Genomic DNA, 15,771 nt, shown 5'->3' with positions numbered 1-15,771 from the left:
TACGTGGATGAGAATTAGGAAGGATTGGAAATGGTCGTGCAAGAGGTGAGCATGGAACTCCAAGGAAACACCATAGATATTGTTGTAGGAGCCAAAGAATGTAATGACCTCTGTCTCCCTGGTTAGAATTCAACATCCAAGAACTGAACCCAACCAATAAAGTCTCAAGCAGGTGGATCATGATGACAGAGGGAGGGAGGTGTTAGAGGAGGATGTGTGATCAGTCCTGTCAAAATTTCAGATAAGCTGAGAAAAAGACTGACATTTATACAGTGCATTTGACAAAAACTATAAACTCAAATGTTTCAGGAATCAATGAGAGTGTTAATGTAGAGAGCTCAAGCTAGATATTCTGATTCTTGTGTGAGTGAGAGTGAGAGAGAGAGAGATGTTGATTGAGGGGTAAATATTGGGCAAGCCACCAGAAGAAACTTCCTTGCTTTTTGAAATGGGGTCTTGGGATCCCATGAACATGGGAGATGGGTGGGTTGCTTTTGGTTTAAAATTTGGAATAAACAGAACGTACAGAAACAGCACAGAGGCTCAATGGTTAGCACTGCTGCCTCAGTGCCAGGCACCTGGGTTCAATTCCAGCCTCTGGTTACTGTGTAGAGTTTCCACATTCTCCCCATGTCTGTGTGGGTTTCCTCCCACAGTCTAAAGATATGCAGGTTAGGCGGGTTGGCCATGTTAAATCGTGTTCAGGGATGTGTAGGTTTGGTAAGTTAGTCAGGGGTAAATGTAGGGTAAAGGGTGGGTTACTCTTCGGAGGGTTGGTGTGGACTTGTTGGGCTTGTTTCCACACTGTAGGGATTCTATGATTCAAGTGCTTCCCTGAGATTAATACCATGTACTGTATCTCCTGACATGGCTGGTTCTCCTGCAGCAGCTTCCCCTGCTGCTGGCTATGCTCAGGCTGGTCATTCTAGCTGGAGACTTCAACTGCATCATTGATGCGGATGGATGATCTGGGGTTTTGGTGGCGAAGGGAGGGATGTTCTTTTCTGACCATTGCTTCCTGCTGGCCAACTGTCACCTACAGGGTGACATGGAAGCTGAATGTGAAACTGTTCACCTCAGAATACATTGAGGAGCTCAAAAGGGATTACACAGGTTGGCGAACCATGAAGCCCCTCTTTGAGTCTCCATCGAACAGGTGGGAAACAGAAAAAGGGAACATCAAGAGGTTCTTTATCCTCAAAGGTGTTCAGAAGGTGAGAGGGAGGTGAGCAAAACTGTCCAAACTTCAGAACACCATGTAGAACCTGTTCCTGCTGCAGACAATGGGGGTGGATATCACAGAGGATCTCCAGGAGGTGAAGGGCCAGCAAGCCTTGCTCTTTGCCTTGGAGGCCTCCAAGATAATCTTCCAGTCCAGGGTTCCCACTGGAGGGCAGAATGAGGCGTGTTTGCGTTTCTTCTTCCAGAAGGTGCACAAGGAGAGCTCTGTGCTCAGCAGCCTGAAGGAAGAAGATGGCTCAGTAACACCATCTCAGTCTGACATCCCGAGGATCAGCAAATCCTTCTATGCCAGTCTGTATGACACAAAGCCCACTGACAGCACGGCCTCCCAGTCATTTCTGTCTTGTATCACGGAGGTCTTAGAGGACAGTACGCAGGAGAGGCTGGACAAGCAGTTATCTATGGATGAGCTGACCAAGGCTCACCAGTCCTTTGAAAAGAATAAAATTCCAGGAAGTGATGGCTTACTGTCCGAGTTGTATTTGGCTCTGTGGGACTGCAATATGCTTCTGGCAGGTACCGTGAGTGAATCCATGAGAAAAGACACCCTCATCTACAAGTAGAACGGGTAGATGGAGGGAATTAGAAATTGGCTCATTGCTGAATGCAGATTAAAAAATCCTCTCTAAGGTCATCATCAACTGGGTCAGGTCTGCTCTGGGATCAGTGATTCAAATCTGTGCTGTAATGAGCAGGACAATCTCTGAGAGTCTCGTGCTGCTCAGCGATACAATCGCCAATGTGCAGGACAGGGGGGGTGGATGCCTGCCTCATCAGCCTGGAGCAGGACAGGGTATTGTACACCTACGTGTGGGTTGTGCTGTCCAAAATGGGCTCTGGGGAGGGGATCTGCAATTGGATCCGACTGCTCTTCACCAACATTGCTAGTGCAGGCTGGGAATCAGAAAGCTTCCTGATCAGATCCGGAGTCAGGCAGTGCTGCCCACTCTCTCCTGCCTTGTTTGTGTGTTGTATAGAGCCCTTTGGTGAGTCCATCAGGAAGGATGTGAGCCTAAAAGGGGTGACTATTCCAGGCAGCAGGAACCTGCAGTTCAAAGCCTCCCTGTACATGGATAAGGTCACTGTTTTCTGCTCAGATCCACTGTCAGTGGACAAACTCAGGAGCATGTGTGACCATTTTGAACTAGCCTCAGGAGCCAAGAGAAATCGAGGCAAGTGTGAGGCCATGTTCTTTGGGAACTGGGCCAACTGATCCTTTACTCCCTTCACTTTTAGGACAGATTACCTGAAGGTGCTGGGAAGATGGTTCGGAGGGGCTGGGGCATTTGCTAAGTCCTGGGAGGAGCAGAGTGTGAAAGTGAGACAGAAACTGGGCAAAGCAGAAACTGTAAAAACTCTGATGAACTCAGCTCTGATGAAGAGTCACCTGGTCTCGAAACATTAGCTTCCTCTCTCTCCATGGATGCTGCCTGATCACCAGCATTTGTTGTTTTCAGTACAGATTCCAGCATCTGCAGCAATTTGTTCATACAAGTGTAAAACCCCATTTGGATTCCTAATCCGGTGTAGGGATGGAAATCTGCTGTCCTTGCCTGGTCAGGCCTCCAGACCCACAGCAATATGGTCAGCTCTTAACCATCCCAATGATACTGCTGGGCAAGACAGCTGAGTCCATGGGAGAGTAGGTAAATGAACCTTTCCAAGGTGCCTTCCCAGGGATCCCAGACCTCCCACAATGGAAAGAATGAAAATCTGTTGGAGTGGGCCTCAGCCGCATTCAATGACCCTCCCTCCAGTGCTCTCTGGGATACTCTAAGGCCCTGATGAATTGAGAGATCTCTGTTTGCAGAGAGAGATGACTTGCTGCTTTTGGCCTTACAGTGGAACGGAACTCCAACTCCCAGAATCTTTCCATGCGGCTCCTGCGTGACGTCACTGGTTAATTACTGCAACATTTCGTGTCCAATGGCAGGCCAGTCCCAGGGCCACGTGTGCTCACCGTCCAATAGGACGGGGGAGCTGGCGGTGGCGGCACCACCCCCTTTATAAGCTTTGTTGCGAGACGCCTGGAGTTACATTGCCAGTGCAGTTACACTGTGGAGAAGTGTGTGCTGGTCTTTATTCGGGTTTCTTCTTGTGTGATTTTTAAAAAAAAAGTCTGACAATGAGGGAGATTGTGCACGTACAAGCTGGGCAGTGTGGCAATCAAATCGGGGCCAAGGTAAAAAGCCAAGTCAAAATCTGGAGGTTTTATTCTTGTAATTTATGTTCAATTTCCAACGGGACTTGTTGGGTTCCGATAAACGGACTCGTGCTTTGGTCTGGAGGGGGTGGGGTGGGGTGGGGGTAATGTAATCTCGATCATTTCAGCAAGAGGCTCCAGATCGATCAATGATTATTTTTCTTTTCAGCAAATGTCTTAACCCGAATATTGTTTTCGATTGAGCTCCGTGTGCGTTGGTGAGGTGGAAATGCTGCAGGAATTTGGAAGTCCGTGCAGGTCAATGCTATCACCGACGTGTCCACATGCTCTTAGAGGGATTAGGCAGGGGGTCCTTTGGAAATGCAATTTGCCGTATCATTTTTAAATTCGCATGTTAGAAGAGATGTTCATTTTTGACCCACACTCGACATTTTGTTCTCTTAAATCTTCCACGTTGCATTTTATTAGGGCCTAAATCCAGTAAAAGGAAGGGGGGAACGGGCTGTGTAAAAGATATTTGTGAGATTAATGGTGAGCTGCAAGGGAGGAAGGCTTATTTTAGAATTAAGTTGTTAGTCGGCGACCGGTTTTAACACTGCATTGAACCTGCTGAGTGGGTAAGGCGCTGTAATGTGATTGTACAATGTTGCACTCCGTTATCTAGAAGTAACGGGTTGAGCAAGTTGCTGTTCAGGATTGTTACAAAGGGAAATCTTAAATATCTACTCTGATTTTTTTACCCCAAAAGTGAAAAGTTTTAATGTTTAATCGATCCTGGAATTCAGATGGGGTGGGGAAGATTGATCAGGGAAGAAACTTTTTGTTTGAGGGTCTAGAAGGTTGGGAATAAGGAGGGTCTCGGGGGGGTTGGGGGGTGGGAATGGGGTCAGTTGTCGGAATCCATCACAGTTGGTCTCTGTAGACTGGATTCCTGAAGGGATCTGAGCTTTTAGTCTAACTGCCGTGAACCGAGCTCCTATTGGGCGGAGCGGTTGGAGGGAAATTGTAGAGGCGCCAAAACCAGCGCTAGCCAATGGGCTGCGGGAGGAGAGGCGCCAAACGGCCCTTTCGCACTTTTTTGAATTCAAAATTCTTTTGAAAATGTTCATTCCCCCGCCCTTTGACTTCCCCACCCCTTTCTAGTGTCTCGTGGTTAGAGAGCAGCCCTGGCCTCTTCATCCAGTAAGGTTTATTGAGCTTTGTGTGGGGAATTGGGAGTCACTGAGATACAATCCTGAATTCAGAAAGTTACATCTGTAATCGTACGGTTCAATGGTAACAAAAGGAAACACAGGATTTCTCGGGCTAGGTTCAATTCTGGGACCTGTCTCCTGCAATCCCAGAAGCTGGGATCCTAAGTGTCTATTCAATCTAGATAGAAAATATCTGTATATCATAGGGATATCTTGCCTTCAGCTACTTGTGGAAATTTGCGCTGGGGGGTTGCTGGACTCTTCTGGGACAGATTCTGCTCCAGGTTTCCATCTCCTGCTACACTGTAACAGTGACCTCATTTCATCGCCAGCTCTGCGTCATTCTAATCTCCCCAGTGGATTGTTTTTAATTTCAACCTCATAATCTTCCCCGCTTCACCGGAGGGGCATGCGTGCAGTTTATCGGAGGCTGTTCGGCCCGTCGCCTCAATACTGGCGGTTGAGGAATACTGAGAGGAAAGTCCGTTTAGTCACCATTCCCCACGTGTAGACATAATTTTGCTCACTGTTTGTCCAGTATCTAGTCCCCATTCCGTGTTTGTGAGGAATGCGTGAGTATCCCTCCAGGAATGCTTGCCAAGTGATTTTTTTTAAAATAAAAATTCACCCTCTCGCCTATTTCAGTGCAAGGTGCAGTAGCTAAATTACACACTAATCCATCTTCTATTGAACACGCTTTTAAAAGTTAATGTTTAGTTTGATGTCTCCCCGGTCGCTTCAAAATATCAGCAGGATTTACTTGAAAAGTGCTGTTTGCAACATTGTACAGCGGAAATTCCGCATCTGATCCTTTTCCTCACCTGTTCACATGAGGGTAGCCTGGGTTGTGTTCATGGCTGGGGGAAGGGTTTATAAGGTGCTGTCTGCCCTGTGCTGCTGCTGTTGTAAACACTCTTGAGATGTGAGGGACCACATGGTTTTCCCACTTCTGAGGTGACCTGCCCACCCATTTCTTCTCTTAATGTGAGGCTGCTACGAGGACTTGGTACATGCAGAACAGAGTGGATTGATCCTCTTTCAGAATCCACTGACTGCGATGATCTTTTTTGTTCGTCCCCCAGCACCGTTTCAGTACGAGTTTTTATTAAAAAGACTGTTTGAGGCTTCTGTCTAATTTGTAATCCTGTGACCTCTGCTGAGGGCATTATTCAAATGTAGCTCGGCTGTGTTTTACAGGCTTGTGTCCACATGCCAAAGGTACGGTGGAGTCTAATACTATTAGAGAGGGCGTTCTCTCCACACCCCCGACGGCATGCAAGAGAAATCGCATTGACAGGGAATGGGAGGGGGGGCGGTGGTCTCGTTATGATTTGTTTTCTGTAGGTCAGCAGCAAGGTGGAAATAATAAAGTACTGAAGCGATACAGTATATAACAGGATAAAATGGTCTATGCGCCACAGATAAATGGGGCAATTAATCACCATTCACTGCTCATCAATAGGCCATTGGCACACCATTCAGTTACATCAATAGACTGGATCAGTAACCACATCCTGGACTAAGACATGCAAATAACTTATGTAGTAGCACCTTTTGTGAAGAGGTTAACAGTGTAATTAACAATATGCAAACTCCCATTGTGGGTAATCTTACACTTTGTATTCCGCATGTATCCCATTGCCTTGCACTATTCCAATTTCCCTTTAACTTTTCCAAATTGTTCCAACTCACTTGACCGTTGTCTGGTTTCATGATCAAATGTGTGACATCTTTTCCATTTATGTCTAATCTAATCTTTGCACTACACAGAATTCTTTGCTTTTTTTTAAGAAAAACTATGTCTCACACATTTCTTTTTATGGTTTTGATTCCAATCCAATAGTTGTGGGTTGGTTTGAGGGTTCTGCTATTATATATGCCTTTCACTATTGGGTAATTATCAACTTTGAGTGAAAGCTTTGCAATTTCACATTCTTTCAATTATGCTTTACTCTGTTTTCCTTTACTGTTATTTTATCCCTGAGATTTTGTATTCTTGGTCCTGGTGGTTGAAAGATGATTCTCTACAACACAATGCCTTCTCTTTCAGCAGTGTATAGTAGGAATAACTGTCAAGTCTGGCAAGTCACCCTGGTCTCATGTCTATTGATTTGGTACTAATTTTGTAGACAGGGCAATGAAAACAAACTGTTGGACATGATGGGCCAAGCAGCCTCTTGTGCTGTGAAATTCTGATTCTACGGGCTGCATGGTTGGTGAGTCAATGGGCACCATTTGGATGTTGACCACTTTGGGGGGGGGAAGAAAGGTGGGGAGAGAGACCTGGTTTGGATAAAATATCTGAAACAATCATTCCAACATGGGTCCTGTGACATTGGCTGCTTGGGTTTGGGGGGATATGGAGAAAGTGCGGACTGCAGATGCTGGAGATTAGAGCTGAAAAATGTGTTGCTGGAAAAGCGCAGCATTAAAGGAGCAGGAGAATTGACGTTTTGGGCATATTCCTTTTAGGAATATGGTAATGGTGGTGACTGAATTGGTCAGTAGCCCCTCACAGTGCAGACCTTTCATTATCTTGGACTGAATGTGACCCCTTTGGTTCAAACAGATGGTGCTTGAAGTGAGTGAGCCAGACCGCCCCTGTGTGAAATCTCTTTCTGATAAGAGACAGTGGTAATCCTGGAAACAGTATCCGTAGTTGGCACACTCATTGAAAGGCTGTCCTTTTTATGGAAATTATGACTTTTTAATTTGAGAAGACTGAGATCAGTGTGTGGCTGTCTCCCCCTCTTTCTCATACTCACACTCCTGAATTCTTACAGATGCAGAAATGATTTTGCTATAATTAATACCATAAAGATTTGTCTTCAATTAAAACTGCTTACACGGTAATTCCTTGTCTTTTCAGTAAAGCTACCAGATTGTTGCGTTGTGGTGTTTGAACCATTTTCAATCCTTTTAAAGGGCAGACCATTGATTAAAGAGTATCTCTCCTTAATCTGTACACTTCTGCCTCTTCTTCCCTCCCTCTCTGTCCCTTCACTGTGATGACTGTGTCTTTGTTTGGTGAAGCAGAAGGCTTTTGCACAGTCGTCACGTTTTCTAGTATCAAGAAGACAATCCTATCCAACAGAGGACTAGGCCTGTGCCTGTTCTCTGCCAAGTTGGCAGATCTCAACCCTGGGATGGCAGGACTCAATGCTCATGAGCTGGCACGGGTGACAGACCATCTGCAGCTCATGGAGCTAGTTGCTACCCAGTTAGTTTTTTAACAGCAGGGCCAGAGACCCTGCATGTCCATGCAGGCCATCACACTTCCGTCCATTCTAATCCCAGTGAGTCTGACTACATGAGAGATTTAGGTTTATGCTTTATATCTGCCTCGGCAGTTCAGAGATTTGTTGGGTGGCTGGAGAGGGATGTGATGAGCAAGAAGAAAATCAGATTCCTCCTTTTGGTGACCAGGGGCCACACTTTGGGGAGGTGAAGGGTCAAGCATGAACTCTTAAGAGATCAGAGAGCTGATCTTGTGTAGAAGATAAAATGTGGGAGGCTGGTATGTCCTGAAAAATGGCATATGGATGTACTTTGGTACATCCTGTAACTTGGACGTGTTACCTCAGGAAGGGAGGCTTGCCATGTTTAAAAACCCCTTAAATGTCTACAGCAAAATAGTGTGTCAGGAAGGCTGGGGTAGAGGAAAGGGAATTCAGGTTTAAGGCAGTGTCTGTCTCCAAACCTGCTGAATATCTCTAGCATCCTTTTCTGTGTGCATCCCAAGGTTCCTGGCTTGAGGTCAGCTCTAAAGTGTGCGAGATTTGCAAAGTAGCTAGCCTGAGGGAACCTGGGCCACCGAGGAGACAAGGACTGGGAAGGGAAGCAGACAGGAACAAAGCCGGATTGTCTCATGTGCTCTCCGCCTTTGTTCAAATGCAGCAATTTCACACAGCCTCAGCCAGTCATGTTGTCTGGGTCTTATTTCTGAGCTAATGTGATTGAGTCATAGCTTTGAAACCATCCCCTCAGCAGTTTAATTAGGGTACTCATCTCTGAGGGGTTACAAAGAAACAATATATGTCTTGAACGCGGTTCATTTTATTTCTCCTATCACTTTTGTTGGGATTTTGCCCTGCTGATTCCTTGTGCAGGAATGCAGTAACCAGCTGAATGGATGCGATTTTTCTCTTTTGTCTGTTCTTTTGTCACTCAGTCTGACGGGGAAGCAAGGGACTGGTTGGGGTGGGGCAACTTGTCTGGAGCTTGCTGCAAATGTTCCCGTGTGTGTGTGTGTGTGTCCCTGCTACTACACTCTACATGCTAATGCTACCTCAAATCAGCTGCTGAATTTTCAAGCTATCTTCCCCAAACCTTTGCCAATGTGGCTGTTTTGAGTTAAACTGCTGCAGCAGACCACAAGAGTCGGGCAGCCATGCTCCCATAACGCTGGCTGTCTAGACAGTGGGATTGGTGCGGTGGGCAAGTGAGCTCATCCTTCATTCTATGAGCAATGTGTTTTCATACAGAAAAATAGTCGGGGGGGGGGGGAGGAGGTGTTCTGGATATTTCGTTTGGCTCACTGGCATACTTCAGATTTTATTTTCCCCACATTCTGCACATAGCTTTTCCCATGCTAGTCGCTTGAATGGATTCTCTCCACACGAAGTAAAAATCCAATTATTTCCTCCCATCAAATCTGCACGTTCACTGCATTTCCGCACCTCGGTTGTGTGATCTTTGTCTGAGATTAAGCTCTCCTTCTGGAATCTTCTATCTGCTCCCAGCTTCTGATTTCCATTCTAGGAGCTCTGTTCAGTGTTCTGTGTGGGAATATGTTCCTTGGCAACGCCCTGTTACCAAGGATATTTTGCTTCTTTCCCCCCCCCCCCCCCTCCCTTCTGTGCCTTAAATGGGGTTGGTGGGGGGATCTGGGGGTTCTGATTTTCCTTTTCTACAAAATGTTATCGAGGGAATTTTCAGCAAGAAAGACAGGAACTGTGATTGTTCGCGAATGGGTGCACAAATTGCTGGGAGACTGACTGTGGGTGAAGGAGAAAGGAGGTGTTGCTTTGTGTGCCTGAGATTGCGTCCATTGTATTGTCGTGTTTGAAAATAATGTAATGGTCTATTAATAAACCTGCATCAGCCTCTATATCAGTCTGGCACTCATTGGGTATTTCAATGCACTGCAATTCCTTTGTCTGTTTCTCAGGCTTGATGTTTTTCCCCTGGTCCACTGAATGCCAGTGTTCAGTGCTGGCACAGTGCAGTGTCTGACTGGTGCCTGTGTTTGGAGTGATGCCCGTTACTCTCTTGTGACTGGGGAATTATCTGCTGTCTCTCCAATTTCAAATCCTGATTTTTTTATTTTAAAACGCCAGGATGTGGCAACGAGTATGAATGCTCCTTGTTGTAGCCCATTGTGCTGTTCCTTTGTTTCTGCAATTTTAGCAGTGATTCTCATGTGGTGAGCCTGAGAAATTGTGCCATTTTTGACCCTGTTCATTGCTGGGGCCCAGGGTGACCTTTAATTAAATAAGGCACTTTATTGAAGCCTACTCATTTTGCAATTGTCAGAATGTTTGCAAGGGCCCCAGGGTAACATGGAGTTATATCTTGATTAGAATGGGTGGCAAGTGGACTCTGGTTAGTCGAGTTGCTGTGCTGGAGAATGCACCAGTTAACTGCAGGGCCTTGTTTAAACTGAAGCTGGGCCAGTTGACTCTGATTTCTGAGAAACGGATATGCACTTTCTTTCCTGTGCACAAAGGAAGATGCAAATGAAGAAGGCAGGCTGTACTGTAACTGCTGTTTCTGCTCTCCTCCACAGTTCTGGGAAGTCATCAGTGATGAGCATGGCATTGACCCAACTGGTACCTACCATGGTGACAGTGACCTGCAGCTGGATCGTATTAATGTCTACTACAACGAGGCATCAGGTACTGGCCTGGCACCTTGTGTGGAGCAGGGAGGGGCATCACCTAGCAGACTGGTACTTCCCCTCCATTCTCTCCTTGCCCTCCGTATCTTACTGTCTCCCTGGGGAATACTTGTTTTGGTGTGGAGGGGGCAGAGAAGGAAACCGGGAGCTCTTCTGCAATTGACCAGAAGCTGTTGCCCTGCCTGGCACTGGTGCATTCCTGTCAGCATGGGAGGAGGGTGAAGCAGGGTCTCCTACTGGGGAGTAGATTCCGTCTCTCCCATGGTGTACTCATTGTGAAAAGCTGCTGCTAGTGATACAGGAACATCATGTTTAACACATCCATCACTGAATTGAGATTGCTGTCAGTTCTGTTGTGGTAATGGGGACCCCTTTTGGTGTGGGCCCCCATCTCCATTATACTTCTGTTCATCCACCAAATGGGAAAGGGTGCAATTTGCAGTTGAAGGTTTTTTCCCAACAAGTCTGTCCCCTCTTCCTTTGCAGGGGGTAAATATGTTCCCCGTGCCATCCTGGTGGACCTGGAGCCTGGCACCATGGACTCTGTTCGCTCCGGACCATTTGGGCAGATCTTCCGACCGGATAACTTTGTGTTTGGTAAGTACAAGCTGCTTGCAGTTTTCCTGAATGAGATGTATGTTTTGGAAGGGGGTGGTAGCAAAAATTCCCTCATTCCTATTTTGGGAATCTCCGCTTTTGTGCGATACTGTTCTCTCAATGTTACTGAGGCTGGAGCATCCCCAGAGCATTGGCTTGTGATCCACCACAGGGACTATGCAGCAATGGGGTGTCCTTCAAGTGAAACCAGGGAGCAGGGCATTGAGTCAGGTGCAGTCTAGCCTTGCCTTTGCTCACCATCAGGGAGTTATCTGGTAATTCACGCATTGAAAAGTGGGGAGCTAATTGTTAAATTTTGGGTCAGCATTGCCTGGATCTTGGGCATATGGTAAATGGAGCATCAATCTGATCCCATCATTCATTTCACTGGAGTGTGGAGCCTGGTTTCCCTTCTTTGTATTAAATGTTTGGCCACGGTCTGGATTCTAGATTGCCCTCTGGGTGCAGGGCTGTGCCATCTGATGGGCGGGCGGGCAGGGTGGTGTGTAATTGCTTGTCTCATTCACCCCATTACTTTTTTGTGTTTTCTAGGCCAGAGTGGCGCAGGTAACAACTGGGCCAAGGGGCATTACACAGAAGGGGCAGAGCTGGTGGACTCCGTGCTGGACGTAGTGAGGAAGGAGGCAGAGAGTTGCGATTGCCTCCAGGGTTTCCAGCTGACCCACTCACTGGGTGGGGGCACAGGCTCGGGTATGGGCACCCTGCTCATCAGCAAGATCCGTGAGGAGTACCCAGACCGAATCATGAACACCTTCAGTGTGGTGCCCTCGCCCAAGGTGTCAGACACGGTGGTGGAACCCTACAATGCCACCCTGTCGGTGCACCAGCTGGTAGAGAACACGGACGAGACCTATTGCATTGATAACGAGGCGCTGTATGATATCTGTTTCCGCACACTGAAGCTGACCACCCCCACCTATGGCGACCTGAACCACCTGGTCTCAGCTACCATGAGCGGTGTCACCACCTGCCTCCGCTTCCCAGGCCAGCTCAACGCTGACCTGCGTAAGCTGGCAGTCAACATGGTGCCCTTCCCCCGCCTCCACTTCTTCATGCCTGGCTTTGCCCCCCTCACCAGCCGTGGGAGCCAGCAGTACCGGGCCCTAACAGTGCCCGAGCTCACCCAGCAGGTCTTCGATGCCAAGAATATGATGGCAGCCTGCGACCCACGCCATGGGCGCTATCTGACGGTGGCAGCAGTCTTCCGGGGCCGCATGTCCATGAAGGAGGTGGACGAGCAGATGCTGAACGTGCAGAACAAGAACAGCAGCTACTTTGTGGAGTGGATCCCCAACAATGTCAAGACAGCTGTCTGTGATATTCCACCCCGTGGCCTCAAGATGGCCGTCACCTTCATCGGCAACAGCACAGCCATACAGGAGCTCTTCAAGCGCATCTCTGAGCAGTTCACTGCCATGTTCCGGCGCAAGGCCTTCCTGCACTGGTACACAGGCGAGGGTATGGACGAGATGGAGTTCACTGAGGCAGAGAGCAACATGAACGACCTGGTCTCTGAGTACCAACAGTACCAGGATGCCACCGCTGAGGAGGAGGGAGAGTTCGAGGAGGAGATCGAGCAAGACGAGGCCTGAGTGCCCTTGACTCGACCCGCCCTTTGTGTACATAAAACATCCTTTTTAAAAACACAATAGCGAGGAAAAAAAATTTGCGTTTTCAAACAGGCGAGGTCCGTGGGCCCTCCAGTTCCACAGGACTCAAGTTCAAAGGAAACTTTCATTTTGCCCCTTACCACCCCACCCCCACCCCCACTTCCACCCCCGTGCTGGCAAATGCCATTGTAATCACAGCGTCCGACATATCAGTCCCCAAACTAAAGCACAGTGTCATCACATCTGAACAGATCTTTTCCCTGAATCCCATTTGCATGTTTTGAAATCGAAACAGGCTGCAGTTGTCTTGGAGTGTGGTAATGTGAATTTTGTTTTTCATTTTGTGTTCAAAGCATTGGTAGGCGCACTTGATTGAAGTTGGGGAGGAGGGGGTAGGTGAGAGAAGTTGACCAGCAGGGAGATGAGGAACATTTGGAATGGATGGAAACTAAGGATTGGAGACACTGGTATCAATTGTCTCAGTGGTGGGCCTGCCAGCCTGGATGAATGGAGCTAATTGCATGTTGCTTGAGGGGGTCAGATGATGCAAATTAGTAGCAGCATGTTGAAATCTGGTGGTGGGGGAGGAGGGTCTCTGCAGTGGTAGTGCCTCTACCCTCAGCCAATTTATAAAAAGTCAAGTTGGACTGTGCTGGTTGAAGCATTGAAAATAGGTGAAATTTATCAGAGGCATAACCTTTTCCCAAGTAAGTGGGATTTTAGAAAATGACTTTTCCACATCTTTATTTTTAGGAGTAGCTTTGTGGTCTGAAACCAGGTTTCTGTGTGTGTGGTTCTCTATGTACCACCCAGCTGGGTGATGTACTATGGAAATTGTGCCCTCTGCATGGATGCCCAGTGATGCTGAGCTGGAAAACAAGGATATACACGATAATTCAGTGCCACAGTCTCAAAAATGATATATTCAATTTCAATATGCCCGAAAACCCTTCACTCCCTAAAAGGACTTATCCTAGCTGTATAGAAAAGCTACTTTTCCCTCTCCGTTACCAACTTGTCTGTGAGATCGCTAAATCCATGATGCAGTAAAACCGTATGTTTTTGGTGTTTCTTATCTTTCAACTGCTCCTTCAAACTGTCCGGTTGAGTTTGTGTTGTCCAAGTATAATCCTCCTTCACTACCTTTCCATGTGCCCTGTTTGGGGATTTTCCCACAAATTTTTTTTAATTTTTGGTTTTAAATAATCAGAATAGCTGAGCCAGCAGTGAGGAGCAGGGATGAGTTAATTCCACACAGCCAATCCAGCCCTCCTAGCTGAGGAACTCTTGAGAGGGTGAGAACAATCCACTATAAAGTTCCACTTTTTGCTCGACTTGTCACGAGTTGTTATTGGGAAGGGTATTTCTGTTCCCTGATGGCTGAGGGGGTGGCGTGCAACTGTCCCTTTTCCTGTTGAGCCTTGAATAAACCTTTTGAAGGATTGTGACATAGATGTTCTTGATTGTTTTTCCATGCTGCTGCTTACCGAGTATTCGCTCTGTCTTTCTGGTTTTTAAGGTTTTTTTTTTGTTTGCATTTGCTGCTGTCAGTGTCCTTTTTACTGTTTTTTTTTAAATGAATCGTACCTTTCTCTTTTTTTTGTTTTTTTTTCATATTGAAAAGTATAAAGCCGGCCTGTTTCTTAACTGACAAATAAAACCAGTTTTCTTTGCGATATATTGCTGTCTTTGTTTTTTTTTTTTAGTCGTCTACATTTCTGTGGGGCGATGGCCTTCATCACGGATCTGAAGGCTGGGAAACTGTGTAGTCATGAGAACTTTTGTGGATTGTGGGGTGATTTTTTTTCAAAAAACCTTCCCTGCATTTGAAAGGGGAAAACTTTCCCTGCTCCCTCAATGTCATGATTCCCTCTCTGCATTGGCATTGCCTCTAAACTACCCTCTGGGGCATGACCCCAACAGATTGGTCAATTGGCTCTTCCAGCTCCCAGTGGTTCAAGATTCACCACCACTTTTTGAATGTTTTGAGGATAGATTATAAAACTCTGTAAATCCTATTCCTGACCAGAATGTGTTGTGGAGAAAATAGAGAATCACCAGGAGATGCAGACTTCCTCAAGAAGTAGGTCTTTTATTTGCACACAAAACACCGTGACTGAGAAAGCAGATTCTCAAATGCCCCTGAACCTCATGATAAACATTTTTTTATCATTATTCTGTTAGCTTATCAGCATGTCCAACCATATTAAAGTACCTCACTCTAGCTACACAATAAACCAGTGATGTTAGTTCCCAATATCTCTTTAGTTGTACATTCTACTTAATGTTATTCTAATGTCACGGTTAGATACTTTGTGCTAATGGTCTTTCATTCCAGACCCTACTTAATGTTTTCCTTATGTCATGATTAGATATTATCAGCTCTGCTACAGTGATCGTCCATTCCAGACTAACCTGTCATGATAGATATTTAGCTATTCCATCTATTCCTGTCTCAAGCTGACTCTACTAATTACTAATTAGATATCTTCATGTCAATGCCCCAAATATTTATGGTCCTAATCCTGTCATAATAACACTTAACAGAAAAACTTGCTTTATTACTTGTGTTATCTTGCTAGTGACCTTTCAGCCTTAACTTTACTATGCTAATTGGTGTAAGAATGTTCCACTATGGTTATCCCATCCACAGACCACATATTGCCAGTGGTCTTCATGTTTTCATGTTCTTTTTTCCCCATAAAAGCCACCATCATGAACATACTAGAGCATTTGGCTCTCATCTGAATGTCACATTTTCCTGTTTTTTTTTCCCTCCGACCCCTTGATGCCTTAAATCTAAAACTTTTTAATGAATCTTGCGTTTATCTGTTCAGTGACCCAGCCTTGTGTTCCAATGAATTCCACAAGCTGTCAACCCTCTGAAGAAATATCCTGCACCCCCATCTCTATTGACACCCTTAAAATATTCCAGACCCAACTTTTATCTTAAAGATAAATGTAAGTTACTGCACTCCAAACACAATTTAATTGGTCAAACTACTGAGTTGAAAGCAAAACACTTTTTTTTTTGTCCAATATAAT

At 46.1% G+C, this 15,771-nt stretch overlaps 1 protein-coding gene across 1 annotated transcript; it reads left to right on the top strand.

Moving 5' to 3' along the window:
* Nucleotides 1-3,266: 3,266 nt before the first annotated feature.
* LOC140455191 (tubulin beta chain) lies at nucleotides 3,267-14,404 on the top strand. Its single transcript, XM_072549904.1, has 4 exons — nucleotides 3,267-3,424; nucleotides 10,388-10,496; nucleotides 10,985-11,095; nucleotides 11,648-14,404. Exons 1-4 carry the CDS (start codon nucleotides 3,368-3,370, stop codon nucleotides 12,706-12,708), a joined length of 1,338 nt encoding a protein of 445 aa, XP_072406005.1. The 5' UTR covers nucleotides 3,267-3,367; the 3' UTR covers nucleotides 12,709-14,404.
* The last annotated feature ends 1,367 nt before the right edge of the window (nucleotides 14,405-15,771 follow it).

This window comes from Chiloscyllium punctatum, chromosome 30, assembly GCF_047496795.1.
Source record: "Chiloscyllium punctatum isolate Juve2018m chromosome 30, sChiPun1.3, whole genome shotgun sequence".
Classification (NCBI taxonomy): domain Eukaryota; kingdom Metazoa; phylum Chordata; class Chondrichthyes; order Orectolobiformes; family Hemiscylliidae; genus Chiloscyllium; species Chiloscyllium punctatum.
Note: the sequence above shows the minus strand (reverse complement) of the source record. Positions and strands in the feature narration are given on the sequence as shown.

Excerpts from the sequence above, each read along its gene's own strand:
- LOC140455191 (XM_072549904.1), top strand. The coding sequence starts at position 3,368 with ATGAGGGAGATTGTGCACGTACAAGCTGGGCAGTGTGGCAATCAAATC. Across the intron at positions 3,425-10,387 it reads GCAATCAAATCGGGGCCAAG|TTCTGGGAAGTCATCAGTGA; the intron begins GTAAAAAGCCAA and ends TCTCCTCCACAG. Across the intron at positions 11,096-11,647 it reads ACCGGATAACTTTGTGTTTG|GCCAGAGTGGCGCAGGTAAC; the intron begins GTAAGTACAAGC and ends TGTGTTTTCTAG.